This window comes from Grammomys surdaster, unplaced genomic scaffold, assembly GCF_004785775.1.
Source record: "Grammomys surdaster isolate TR1022 unplaced genomic scaffold, NIH_TR_1.0 137, whole genome shotgun sequence".
Lineage (NCBI taxonomy): Eukaryota > Metazoa > Chordata > Mammalia > Rodentia > Muridae > Grammomys > Grammomys surdaster.
The window spans coordinates 444,212-457,448 of record NW_021604595.1 but is presented as its reverse complement, the minus strand read 5'-3'; the positions used below and the strand labels follow the sequence as shown (position 1 = coordinate 457,448).

At 47.1% G+C, this 13,237-nt stretch overlaps 1 protein-coding gene across 1 annotated transcript; it reads left to right on the top strand.

Annotated features, from left to right (window-relative positions):
- The first annotated feature begins 7,767 nt into the window (after positions 1-7,767).
- LOC114617512 (sperm motility kinase 4A-like) lies at positions 7,768-12,887 on the top strand. The gene is made up of 4 exons (XM_028763095.1): positions 7,768-9,294; positions 10,510-10,589; positions 12,008-12,130; positions 12,740-12,887. Exons 1-4 carry the CDS (start codon positions 7,768-7,770, stop codon positions 12,885-12,887), a joined length of 1,878 nt encoding a protein of 625 aa, XP_028618928.1.
- The last annotated feature ends 350 nt before the right edge of the window (positions 12,888-13,237 follow it).

Genomic DNA, 13,237 nt, shown 5'->3' with positions numbered 1-13,237 from the left:
CAGAGAGGCAGAGAGGCAGAGAGGCAGAGAGGCAGAGAGGCAGAGAGACACAGAGGCAGAGGCAGGCCAACCTTATTTACAGAGCAAATTCTAGGACAGCCAGGGCTGCACAGAGAAACCCTGTGTGTGGGTGGGGGTGGGTGGGGAGGGGAAAGGAAAAAAGATGGGCTGACAAGATGACTCGGCGAAGGATGCTTGTGTCCAAGCCCTACAGTTTCAGTTTAATCCCTGGAATGCACATGGTGGAAAGAGAGAGTCAGCTTCTGCAGCTAATACTGTCCTCTGACCTCCACATATGTGCTTTGGCACACATGTGTACATGTGTACATACACAAACCAACATAAAGTCACATAGAATACATGTAGTTCTAAAAAGTTTTCACACGTAGAATTCTGCTCTCCAGGTTTGTTGCTGTGCCGTCTATATGCTCCATAGTTTGCCAGCGGTCACAGTTGGTTGCTTCCTTGGAAGACAAAATAGAGTTGAACATTAGAAAAAGCCTTTCCATTCTCTGTAACTTAATCTTACTTAGTCACGTACTAAAAGGGTGTCATAAGGTTTCCCAATAATTGTGAAGTTGTCTCCCTTGGTGAGATACTTCTTTGGTCCTATATATTTTGAGTTGTTTTAAATAATACATTTGACTTTAATGTTTTCTGGTTAATTGAAATTACCATTATGAAACGTTTCTTTTTATTCTTAGTGGTATGGATACTTTGTGTTTTTTGAGACAGGACCCCACCCTACTATGTAGCCCCAGGCTGGCTTAGATCTTTCCGTGTAGCTTAGGCTAGCCTAAAACTCTGTAGATCTCTTGGTCCCAGCCAGGCTCTTCTGTATAATACATTACTTTTGTTTTCAAACCAGATTACAGAATAACAGATTTTCATATGGAACTTCCATATTGGTTGGTTCTCCCTCTCTGGATTCTCCCTGAACCCTCTACCTATTGTAACCTTTTACCCCAAATGTTCCTTCCTTCACTCCGTTCTATTGTGTTGCCCCTACATTGGAAACTTCAGTTCCTTTGGAGTTTCTTGGTCTTTATTGTTATTTATTCTCTCCTGAGTATACATGTTCAACAATTAGAGGTCTTGAACTGTTTTTTTTTTTTACCCCCATTAAAGATCCTAGCATCCAAAGTCCCCCCTCCCTTTTCCAGACAACCTCCTACTTGTAGTAGCATGTTCCACGAGAGAATAAGGACATTAGACATACACGCAGAGGATCTGATGCTCTCCTATTCTTAAGAGTCAGGAAACATCAGCACTTGGGAGGCAGAGGCAGGTGAATTTCTGAGTTCGAGGCCAGCCTGGTCTACAGAGTGAGTTCCAGGACAGCCAGGGCTACACAGAGAACCCTGTCTCGAAAAACAAAAAACAAAAAACAAACATAACAAAACAAAACAAAACAAAACGAGTCAGGAAACACGAACTGGTCCAGCCCCACTTGCAGTAAGGTGGATCATGCTTTCTACTGCATTAGGCTTCTGAGCCATCAGTGCACACTTCTCTGGAAAACAAAAATTCAGAAGAAACAAAAGTCGGAAAGGTAAAATCAAGAAGCAGTTTGCATAAGCTGACACCCAAACCTCTCCAACCAGGAGAGAAGTAATTGTCAGAAGCTTGGTTGTCCAAAAGGACCATATACATATAGCACATGAATAAAAGGGACCTGTGTCATCAAGACCTTTAGTAGTCTCTGTCCCAAATCTCTGCCCAGGAACACCAGTATAGACAGACAACATCCTAGTACTCATCCCTATCCACAACAAATCAGCAGCCTAATTACCCAATTAAACCCCAACTCATAGAGGGTCCCGAGAAACTGCTTTCTTATTCAGACATATTCCGCAACCAGTTTTGAAGAAGAGCAGAGCTGTCAAAAGAACCAAAACATTTCTGATTATCTGAAAATTATTTCCTAAGGCTAACATAACAACCCCTTAGGCACCTAGCAGGAACCATTAAACTGTGGCTTTTGATATCGATCAGTGCATGCCAGAGCTCCCACTTTCTGGCACCTGGGCTAGAAGGAAGGCTACCTGCTCCTCACAGGGCATGGAGGCAGTGAGTGGGAGTGAAAGCTCATGGAGTTCTGAGTCAGATGGTGGTGGCTTTGCAGTGGCAAGCACTTCATGTTTTTAAACACGCTGCCCACCTCAGAGACACTGTGAAGACACAATCAGACGAGAGAAGTCACTTAGTACAAAGGCAAGTGCACAGGGCTTTCCTGACAGGCAGAAGTGTATCCATCTCCACCACAGAGAGGAGTGGCCTCATCTCTAAACCTAGGCTATGAACCTGAAGGTGCATGACTGTTGACAGGGCTGAGTTCAGGGTAAAGCTGGTTCTCCCCAAAACATCACCCCACTATTGCCCTTCATTTTCCTAGTAACTACACCAGGTGGGCCCCTCTCCTTCCCTAAGGCTTCCTCAAAGCCACACAGCTTCCAAATGACGAGGCTCTGGGAAGATCTCAGGGTCTTCCAAGCCTCTCAGCCTGAGCAGTGAGGTGACAACTTTTTGTCATCAGAAGTCAGGGTCCCCAGAGTCATAGGACACAAAGAAGTATGTGCAAGGGTGGCATATAGTCCCCCGTAGGACAGCCATGCCAGGACTTTCTGAATCAGGAAGTCAGAAAGATGAAGTGTTATAAAGAACCCATGGAGGAGGAACTGCAGCAGCCACCTCTACATAAACATTGGGGGTGGGGGGGGCGCACAGCCACAAAGGCATCTCCTACAGGAGGACCTAAGTGAAGACTGCCTGGGAGTCCAAGGATTGCTGACGCAGACAATGCCAGCCAATTAGGAACTGCTATTTAGAAGAGATGAGTTCTTGGGACCAATGGGGCACGGGTGGAGGGTATTAAAGGTGCTTGTGTTCAGATGAGCTTGCTGTGGTGTTTCTCACCGATTTCAATTCTCATTGATTTCGAGCCACATCACCTCCAACCACCAAGGGCAGGTAGGGTAGGGAAGTGACTAGTCCAGGGTACAGGCAGCATCGCTGTCCATGATCTGAGGGCTTATTAGGTAGGAAGATAGGCCTGGACCACAAGGAGGGGGCAAAGCTGGAAATTCAGTGTATGCCTGCTGCGGTTAGTTTGCTTTGGGCCCCTGTAGTCCAACCCTCACCATTTGGATGGATGGCGGCCTCTTTTTGTCCCTGGAGTATATACTCACATGCATACCCTGTGCTACTTGCTGCTGGAGCCTTGAATGCCCAGCACATAACTGACTGCACCAGAGACACTCAGTGTGTCATTCGCTAAGAAACAGTCCTAGGAATTAAGGAGGTTTCTTTCCAGCACCCGAGAAATATGAGTGCCTAAGAACTCCCTGAGATAAATTAAAAATCCAGTCAAGGGTATAAAACCAAGTCCTACACTAAAGTGACACTCTAGGGCTAACACATTAGTTACTCTTCTGTTGCTGAGGTAAAATGGCATGACCAAAAGCAACTTACGGAAGAAGAAAACTTACAGTTCCAGAGAGACAGGAGCTATTGCAACAGGAGCTTAGCTAATGCTTAGCTGCAGGAGATAAGGGGCTGAGAGCTCACTCACACCTCGAGCCACAAACAATGAAGCAGAGGGCAGACTGGAAGCAGTGAAACGTTTTATTCTCCAAGCCGAGCTCCTGTGACACAGTCCACACTTCCTAAACCTCCCCACACAGCACCACCAACTGGGGACCAAGTATCCAAACGGCTAAGACTACAAGGGGACATTTCTCATCCAAATCGCCAAAAGATACCAAATGATTTTTGAAGGAAGGAAAGTTCTTGTACATACACGTCATAGACGATAAACTATGACTTTCTGGTCTGTGTGTGGGGGTGTCAGGGTTCCACATATTTAGATTGAGTTCTAGAGATTAAAAAATGGGTGGTAAACAGAAGGATGAAGAGGACTGTGGACTAATGACAGATGCGTTTCCCTTCCCATGCACAAAGTGACACATTTCTTTTCTTTTTTTTTGTTTTTCGAGACAGGGTTTCTCTGTGGAGCCCTGGCTGTCCTGGAACTCACTTGGTAGACCAGGCTGGCCTCGAACTCAGAAATCCGTCTGCCTCTGCCTCCCAAGTGCTGGGATTAAAAGCATGTGCCACCACCACCCTGCTGACACATTTCTCCTGCCAACCCTTCCTTTGCTGTGTCTTAGATGCCAAATGTGGCTACTGAACCTCTGGAAACCCTATCTACAACTGAGAAGCAGGACAGTCGTAGATGATGAGAGCAGAAAGAAAGGCAGGTTTCTTGGCTTACCTCTGAGTCCTGATCCAGAGTGGCAGCTCCCAGCACATGGGAACTCTTTGTAACTAAAGTGAGGGGACTCTGAAGCATTCTCTAAAATGAGACAAAAAGAGCAACTGATGTCTTTACAGGGTCACATGTCTCACAGCACGCAGAAATGAGGTCACAGAAATTGCTCGGAAGAACTAAAAGCAGGCAGTCAAATAGGATTTAAAAAAGTAGTTCCTAAGCCGGGCGGTGGTGGCGCACGCCTTTAATCCCAGCACTTGGGAGGCAGAGGCAGGCAGATTTCTGAGTTCGAGGCCAGCCTGATCTACAAAGTGAGTTCCAGGACAGCCAGGGCTACACAGAGAAACCCTGTCTCGAAAAAAAAAAATAAAAATAAAAAAAGAAAGAAAAAAAAAGTAGTTCCTAAAATTCTTTGTGGGAGAAGGCAAGTTTTAATTAGACCCCCACCCCCCAATGATCATTGTTTCGAGATATATAGTCAAACTAAAAGCCAGGTGGAGTTCTGAGTGGTATGGTGGGAGGCATATATACACTGATTTTTGTTGTCTTCTTTCTTTCTTTCTTTTTTTTTTTGACTGTACGTCATCAAATTCCCTTACTATGTAGAGACTACCCATACGTTCTGAGACCATAGAGAACCCTGACCAACACAGAAGTTGGTACAGGTAGTGGTTCTAGAGGAGCAGGAAGCAGAAGTGTAAGGATGAATCTTAAGAATCTGGAGTTGGTTTAATGATTCACCAGCACCTTCAACTACTGAAACCGCTCCAGATACTCGCTCTCTCCTGGGAGCTTGGAAAATACTGAAGGTCCATGGTAGGAAGTGTGTCACTGGGGGTGGACTTTGGGGTTTCAAATGCTGAAGCCAGGCCCAATATCTCTCTGCCTACCGCCTGTGGATCCAGCCACCTCTCAGGCCCCAATGAAGGACCAGAAGTAATACTGAGGAAGTCTAGAACATAACTAATAATTTCAGAAGTTGTTCAATAACAGTATTTTCAGAATGAACAGGAGATACCAAGAAAGGGATAATTTGGAGAAAGATTCCAAGTCTGAGAAACAGACATTTCAAAATAAAAGTAACTAATCATATACTCCATGTAAAATGACTTTCATCTTTTACGATATTATGTGCCATAATAAGGTAATGTAGGCCATAATGTTTTATGATGAAAATTTAGAATTAACTAAGGGACAGGGTTTGTTTTTTTTTTTAAAGATTTATTTATTTATTTTATGTATATGAGCACACTGTCGCTGTCTTCAGACACACTAGGAGAGGGCATCAGATCCCATTACAGATGGTTGTGAGCCATCATGTGGTTGCTGGGAATTGAACTTAAGATCCCTGGCAGGGCAGTCAGTGCTCTTAACCACTGAGTCAACTCTCCAGTCTTCTTTCCCTAAGAAACAGTTTTAACATAGATTGGGCGTATGCATTAAGGAAGAGAAAGGGTCTCGGAGAAAGGACACTGGACACTCGGGCTCCTTAAAGAGTAAGTACATCAAGTCCTTGATGACAGGTGCACCTTCAGTCCTTTTGATCCCCGGATCCAGTAGCTAACAAGTCAACAGTTGATCCAGAAAGCCAACAGTTTTTGGACCCTCACGTTCCTTAAGGGAGAGAACTAGGGGCTGGAGGCAAACCCAAACTCCGATGACCTTCGAAAAATCAGGCTGTTTCTGAACGGTGAAATGGAGTGAAGAAGCGCCACCATGAGCTCTCCTGCGGCCAGAAGGCAGCGGGCTGGGGGCTGGGAAAAGCGACATGAGTAGACACAATCCCCACATCAAGGCACAGAGCATGTGAAGGATCTTCTCCACATGGTCATTTACAGACTTTCTAGCCTAGATGGAGAGCAAATACCTTTTAAGTACTTACTAGACACAGGCCACATGACTTCAACCTGGCCAATGAGGAGAACCCATTCGACCTCGTACGTCTGATTGGCTAAATTCTAGGCATGTGACCAATCAGACTTCTCAGGCAGCACAGTTGGAAGTGGCCAAGGGTTACTGAGGCAGTTGGTGACTGTCTTGTCCTGATGGAGGCGGAGCTTTCTCTACTGAGACTCTAGCTACAGCAGTGGCACGGAGGTGGGAGGTGTGTGCGCACTGAGCACGAAGTCAGGAGAGGCGCTGTCTGGTTTACTCATCCAGCGCCTAGGTACGTGTTGTCTGCTGCGGTCTGCCATTAGTCTGCTTGCTCTCATGGATTCCCTCACCCTGTCTTGTTTGCTTTGGTAAACCACTTTGAGTTAGGTGTTAACAACACCAACCCTTGTTTCTTCTGCATTTTGAGCCACCCAAGCCCAAGTGCAGCACACTGTCTGCAGTGGCTCAGGGACCCCAAACCCCTGCACAGCACTCTGTGGGCCTTCTCAGGTAACCAGACCGCCGTCCCCAGTGGTTCCTCTTTTATGTTCAGACTCCTCTAGATCCTCAGATGCTGCATATGAGGGAACACTAGTGGTATTTGTCTTTGTGAGACTGGCTTGTCACATGTAACACAGTCATTTCCAGTCCAACTTATGTTCCTGAGAATGACACTTGGTTCTTATGGCTGAATATGTGGTTTTTGACCTGGATTCCTATGCATGCTGTATTCTTTATCAATTTGTACCTGTGTAACCATCCTTAAATTCTTGGAGGAACCCATTTCTTGGGTTGTTGAGTTTGGTGTGAGTATTAAGTATCATCATTAACGGTTTTCACATCTATGTTTATGGAGATAAACATAATTTTTTTCTGTTTATTGTATCTTTGTCTAGGTTTTGCACAGGGTATGTTGTTTTTGTGGAATGTGTTGGGGAGCGTCCCTTACCTTCTATTTTATGAAATAGTTTGAGAGTCATGTGATCACCTTTAAAGATCTAATAGAATACAGCCATGACTATATCTGGTTCCCGGGTTTTTTGTTTTCAGTTCTTGTTGTTGGAATTTCTTCATTAATATTTCAACCACATTGCTTGTTATTTATCTACCTAGGTAATTTGTATGCCTTTGTTCATATTTGGCAGGCCATATGTGTTTAGAAATTTGTCCATTTCCTCTAGTTTTACAACTTAATGGAGTATAGGTTTACAAAATATTTCCGGATGATTCTTTAGGTTTTTGTCATGTGCTACCATCTTGCCTTCTTTGGTGTCTGCTTTTATTAATCTGTGTCTTCCCTCTTAGTTTGGGCAATGGTTTTATCAATTGTGATTACTTCAAATAACTGACTCTGTTTCTTTGACCCTTCGTGTCACTCTCCTTGGTTTCCAGATCATCGATTCCAGCTCTGATCTTTATCATATCTTGTCATCTACTTTTTTCGGTTCTGTGACCTTGGAGTGTATCCCGAGGTTGTTTGACAAGTCTCACATTTTGCGATACAGGAATTTGTAGCTATACACTTTCCTCCTAGACCTGTTTTTAATTTTAAATAATCTGCTTTTGTCAGTGTTGTCATCGAAATCCCCAAGCAACTTGCAAGGGGAAGGGAAGAGGTGACGATGCAGCCGGAGCTGGAGGCCAGCCCCTCCGAAGAGGTGACGCTCACCGATCATTACATGATCCTCAGGACCTTGGGCAAAGGCAGCTTTGCCGAGGTGAAGCTGGCCTGCCACCTCCACACGGGGGTTTGTGTTGCTGTCAAGGTCCTGGAAAGGGGCGAGAAGAATGACTCTGTTATCATGACTGAAATAGACATCATTAAGTCACTGGACCACCCAAATATTATCAAGTTGTTCCACATCATTGAAACCAGAGCGCACACGTACATGGTGATGGAGCACGCCGCCGGGGGCGACCTGGTGAGCCACATCGAGAAGGTGGGCTGTCTGCAGGAAGACGAGACCCGCCGCATCTTCACCCAGATGGCGTATGCCGTCAACTACTGCCACGCAAACAGCATTGCTCACAGGGACATCAAACCGGACAACATCCTGCTGGATGGCAAAGGGAGTGTCAAACTGTGTGACTTTGGCTTGGCCATCAAAGTCACCTCTGGGCAGAGGTTCAGAGGGTTCTGCGGTACCCTTGAGTACTGCGCCCCGGAGATCTTCACCGATGTGGAGTATGACGCTCAGGCAAATGACATCTGGAGCATGGGAGTGGTTTTGTACACGATGGTGACAGGGCGCTTCCCATTTGAGGCAAAGACCTATTCCCAGATGAAGGAGAAGATGCTGGACCCCTCGTACTCCATCCCACCCGTGCTCTCGCCAGACATTGCAAACCTCATCATGCAGTTGTTCACTGTGGACCCAGACCAGAGGCCCAAGATCTGTGACATTACGAAGCACCAGTGGCTCAGAGGTGGTAAAGACCTCCCCAAACAGGCCTCTTCCTTTGAGGCATGCCCCAGCAACCCAGCTCCCAGCATTGTGGTGGCTATGTGGGCCATGGGTTACAATACCAAGGACATTAGAGACTCTTTACGTGAGAAAAAATTCAATAACATCATGGCAACTTACCTAATTTTAAAACATCAGTCACCTTGGGGGGACAATGCTAAGCACCTAGTGAAGCCTGTGCAGCCTGTTGCCATGACACCCATAGGCCCGCCCACCTTCCATCTCCCCCTAAAGAGGACAGGGAGCGAGTCTTCTCTTCACATCTTCACCCTGACAAACAGAGACCGCGTGTCTGACGATGCCATGCTTTCAAGGAAGAAGGGCTGTAAAAGTCCCAGCATGCCTGACATCCTGTGCTGCCAGCAGATGAGAACTCTCATTCCTAACAGAGATCCCTGGCATGCTCCTGTTGCTGCTCGGCTCATGAACAGCAGCTTTTGGGAGACCAGCATGACCTCCAAGCGTGTGTCCTTAGGTAACACATCCTCTGAGGATATGTTTTCTGAAAAATATTTGTCCTACAGAGCACCCCAGATTGCAGTCACCACTGAGAACAGCCCACGCACCCAGAATATGCCATCTGAAAAGGCACCCCGGAGTGTGACCGCCAGTGCCACACATGAGAATAAGAGGCACGGGTCCCATCAGGAAACATCTTCTGGAGAAAATTTCTCAGGTGTCCAAGTGCAGAGTGCAAAGACAGCCTCTTCCCACAGTCTACACCAAGGCTGGAATAGGGTGAAGAGGAGGATGGGGAATTGTGTGCGGAGACTATGCTGTTGCCTGCCAGCCTAACAAACAAGGGAGAAGAAAGTGACTCCAGTGGAGGGGGAAGTCAACGGAGTCACACCAAATGAGGTAAGCGGGGTGACAAAGTGTAGCTGCCTAGCAGCCACAGATGAACTGGGTTCACCTGAAAGGAGGGCTGGAAATGAAAGGCGAAAGAAACATGGAGCTAAGACAAAGTTCAAGGCTCAAAGTTTAATATTCAGCTCTTGTATAGATAGGTAGAGCCCCACCTAACCCATCCTTGTGTCAGCCGGATTATGTCATAAGTCAAGGTCAGCAGGCAATCTATTCTTCTAAGTTCCTGTAGGAAGTTGCATGTGCAGCCAGGAGGGATAACTCCACCTAGGTCCTGTTATAGCAAGATCAACTTCTTTCTGGCCTGCTCAAGGCTGGGGAAGGGCACCATAAAGTTCAGACTGAGGTGATTTATTATCTATGCATTTCTAATGTCATTTACAATTTGTCTTATGCTACCCATCCCCTTTATGGGGCATTCAAACTAACACCTCCATGAGTTCAGAAAGAACAGCCCCACAGCGTCACCTACTGTGTAACCTGAAAGGGTTTAGCTAGAGACTGCCAGCAGAGGGTGCGAGACTGCAGAGGCAGCAGGAAAGGCTTGGCTAAAGAGGTCACATGCTCAGAGGGGGACTCAACGGGAGAGCTGAGACACAGCAGTGTGAGCAACAGTCAAGTCCTGTGTACTTCAAAGTCATTAAGAGAGTTCTTTGTGTCTGTGTGCTTTGAAGTGCACGCTGACGCTGACGCACGGGATGGAGGTCAGCCTGGTTGAGACTGAGACAGCTGCACCAGGATCCACGTAGGAAGTGCAGGTGGCGGTGTGACTGCAAGCCCATCACAGAGGTCTCTGTCCTGCGATGGAGGAGGTAAGCAAACAGCTGTAGGTTTCTCTACTGGAAATCTCAGTGAAGAAGTAAGGCTTGGGGCTAAACTTCCACAGCATCCTGCTCAGAGCTAGGATGAGTTAAGTATGGCCAAAGCTGCCTAGAGGCAAAGAAACCTCCTTTTGCCCCATGGGGGAGGGGAGGTAACAAGCCATTTGCTGAGACACACATCTTCCCACTCTGCAGATCTGTCTTTCCCTTTCAGGTTTCTGGGCCCCAAGAAATAGTTTTTCACATGGGGGAAGAGGAACCTGTGATCCCAGGTTGGTGGATGGCCCTGATGGGGTGAGTGGGGAGACAGGTTGGGTGTGATTTAGCCCCATGGAGTTCCTATACCCCAGGATTCAGAGCAGAGCTAAGCTTGGGAATCCTGATCTGTGTAGTGTCCCCAAGGACAGCTGCACCCCCTCACCTTGACTTCCTCTGTCTACTATTGCTTTTGCTACATACCCCATGTCTCCAATTTTCCTCCCAAGCCAGGAGGCCCAACCCCACTGTATGCTGTGTCCAACAAATCAGGAAAGGATCTTTCCTGTGAGGACTTTTTTTTTTTTTTTTTAGATTATCACAGCCAAGTCTGTTTTTGCCTGACAGAATGGTGCCGGCAAGCTGGAGAGAGAAAAAAGAAAATGTTCATCAGTTTGGCTGGACTGCTGAGTTGGCACTGTATTTCAGAAAGGTGAGTGGGCCTTGCCCAGGCTTGCAGCACAGTGGTCTCATACGACATTACTGGTAGCTACTGAACTAAGTTATATCCAGTGGCTTACCTTTGGGGCCAGGCCTAGATGGAAACCTTCATCACCACTGGGCTGGGAGTGTCAGCCAGTCACATCAGCTGTGTTCCTTTTGTGTGAGTTGCCTGTCGTGTTGTGGGCACCTTCCTAGTGGAACACTTCTCCCTGTAATGAACAGCTGCCCACAGGAGGCTGCATGCAGGGGCAAATGTGTGGACTGTTTAGTGTCATTAAGCCCACTGAGAACCAGCCTCTAGGAGAAGACAGGTTTCAGGGGTTTGGTCTAACCTTATTATTGGCCAGGCTACCTCTATCTCAAGCACAGTTGTCACCAACCCTGCCTGACAGAGAGGAGCAAATGTTACTGAGAGAAGGCAGTGGTGTAGCTTTGGAGAGACCCTGGGGCCATCTGGGGAGGTAGTAGGTAGCATATCTCCTCTTTGATCCTGTCCCAGACCTTTGTGGAGGAGCTAGTGTTGACAAGGGTAAGCAACCTCTCCCTGGAACCTACATGGGCATGACAGCCATTCTGTACCTCAAAGGTCCAAAATTTGCTGAAGGAAGACCCAGACTCAGATAGTATACAAAGACAAAGAAGATTTATTTTGCAGAAACAGCCAGCATGCAGGGGTCAACCATTCCTCAAAATGGCGACCCCAGACAGAGGTATGCAGGCCTTCTTATAGGATTAGGTAGTCTCTAACGTAATTGGTAGGGGCCAAACAGTGACATTAGTTCAACTTTGATGGGCTACTATGTTAGTCCTATATTTAGAGAGCAGGTTAAGTAATCAAAATTTCATTGGTGGGTGTTGGGGAGGTCACAGAGGTCTGCTTCTGATTGGCTTGCGCCAGGCGGTCAGTGGTCTGCATTCCTGTGTCAGGAACGTTTAACCACAGGATGAGATAGGGCTGCCTAGCACAGATGACCCATCCTTAGATGTTTCCCCATTTTCGTGGTTATCTTCAGGCTGTTCCTGGAGCTGGTGACTTACTGCCTAGTTCCTGGGACTGGTCCTAAAATGGAGACAAATGGGGTTTATGTCATCCTTTCACCAGTGGCCACCAACTCCATCTTCTTTGGATTCCACAAGTGAGCCTAACAGCCTAGCACAGGAAACAGGTCAGAGATACTGAACAGCTTGCTCGTGGGGCCAGAGCAGGTTTAGGTCAGCAGGTAACTACCGAGTCAGGCCTTTAGTCCTACTGTGTATTCATGATGCTAGGGCATGGGCAAGGAAGAGACTTGCGTTCTGGCTCCCAGTCATGTATCAGGCTCCTAGGAAGGATAGTCCAAATGGATCATGGGCTCTCACACCAGCTAGTAATCTTCCAAAAAGAGGGTGTGTCTCAGGGATGTAGAAAAGGCACTACCCAGGAGGCTTAGTGACTTCCTGTGGCATGGTTGGTGTCTGTCACTGCTGCTCTGGAGAGTGCTGTTGCCTTTGCTACCTGAGAGAAGTAGTCAGATGAAGAATGAACCACCAACCTAGCACCCATGCCCAGTTTGTAGATTTCTCACTGCTGGAGGGAGCAGGTGGGGGTCACAGGGGAGGACAGCAAGTCTCAGGGATGCCTGGTGGCTTACTCATCAGGATGAAGGATGCTTGGTCTTGGCAGCTTGAGTTGAGAGCCACACCTTCCTTTGGCCCCAGCCCAGTGTGGTAGCTCTGAGGCACCATCCTTTCTCTCGATTCTGCAGCTGTTCCACGAGCTGTGTTGTGGAAGATGATTTTTCCGTGTGTCTTCAACCTGCCCAGCTGTCCAAGTGTGAGGTGAGCAATCAGAGAGCGGAGCGCCCAAGCTTAGGCACTGTGGATCTGGAGCTGTTTCTGCTAATCTGTTCATAGAGCCGCTGCCAGAACAGAAAACACAAAGGCATCCTCTACAGGCATTGTAGTCCCTTTTAGCCCCAGTGACATGTGTAACGAACTTGCTGTTCTCTGAAGAGGCCATAGACTCTGGCCCTGGAGAATGTGGGGTTTCTGCTCTCTTCTCCATTTCTTAAATTCCCTCCCTTTTGTAGGTACTTGGTCACTTTTTATAACATAACATAGCCAGGAGTTTCCCAGTCTGAGGCCCTGTGCTCCCTACTGCTCCCCAGTGATGATGGAGAGCACCTCCTATTTTCCTTTTACTGGGGAGACCAGTAAGTCATTTCCTGAGGCTCTGAGCAGCTCATGGGCTCTGGTTGAAATGT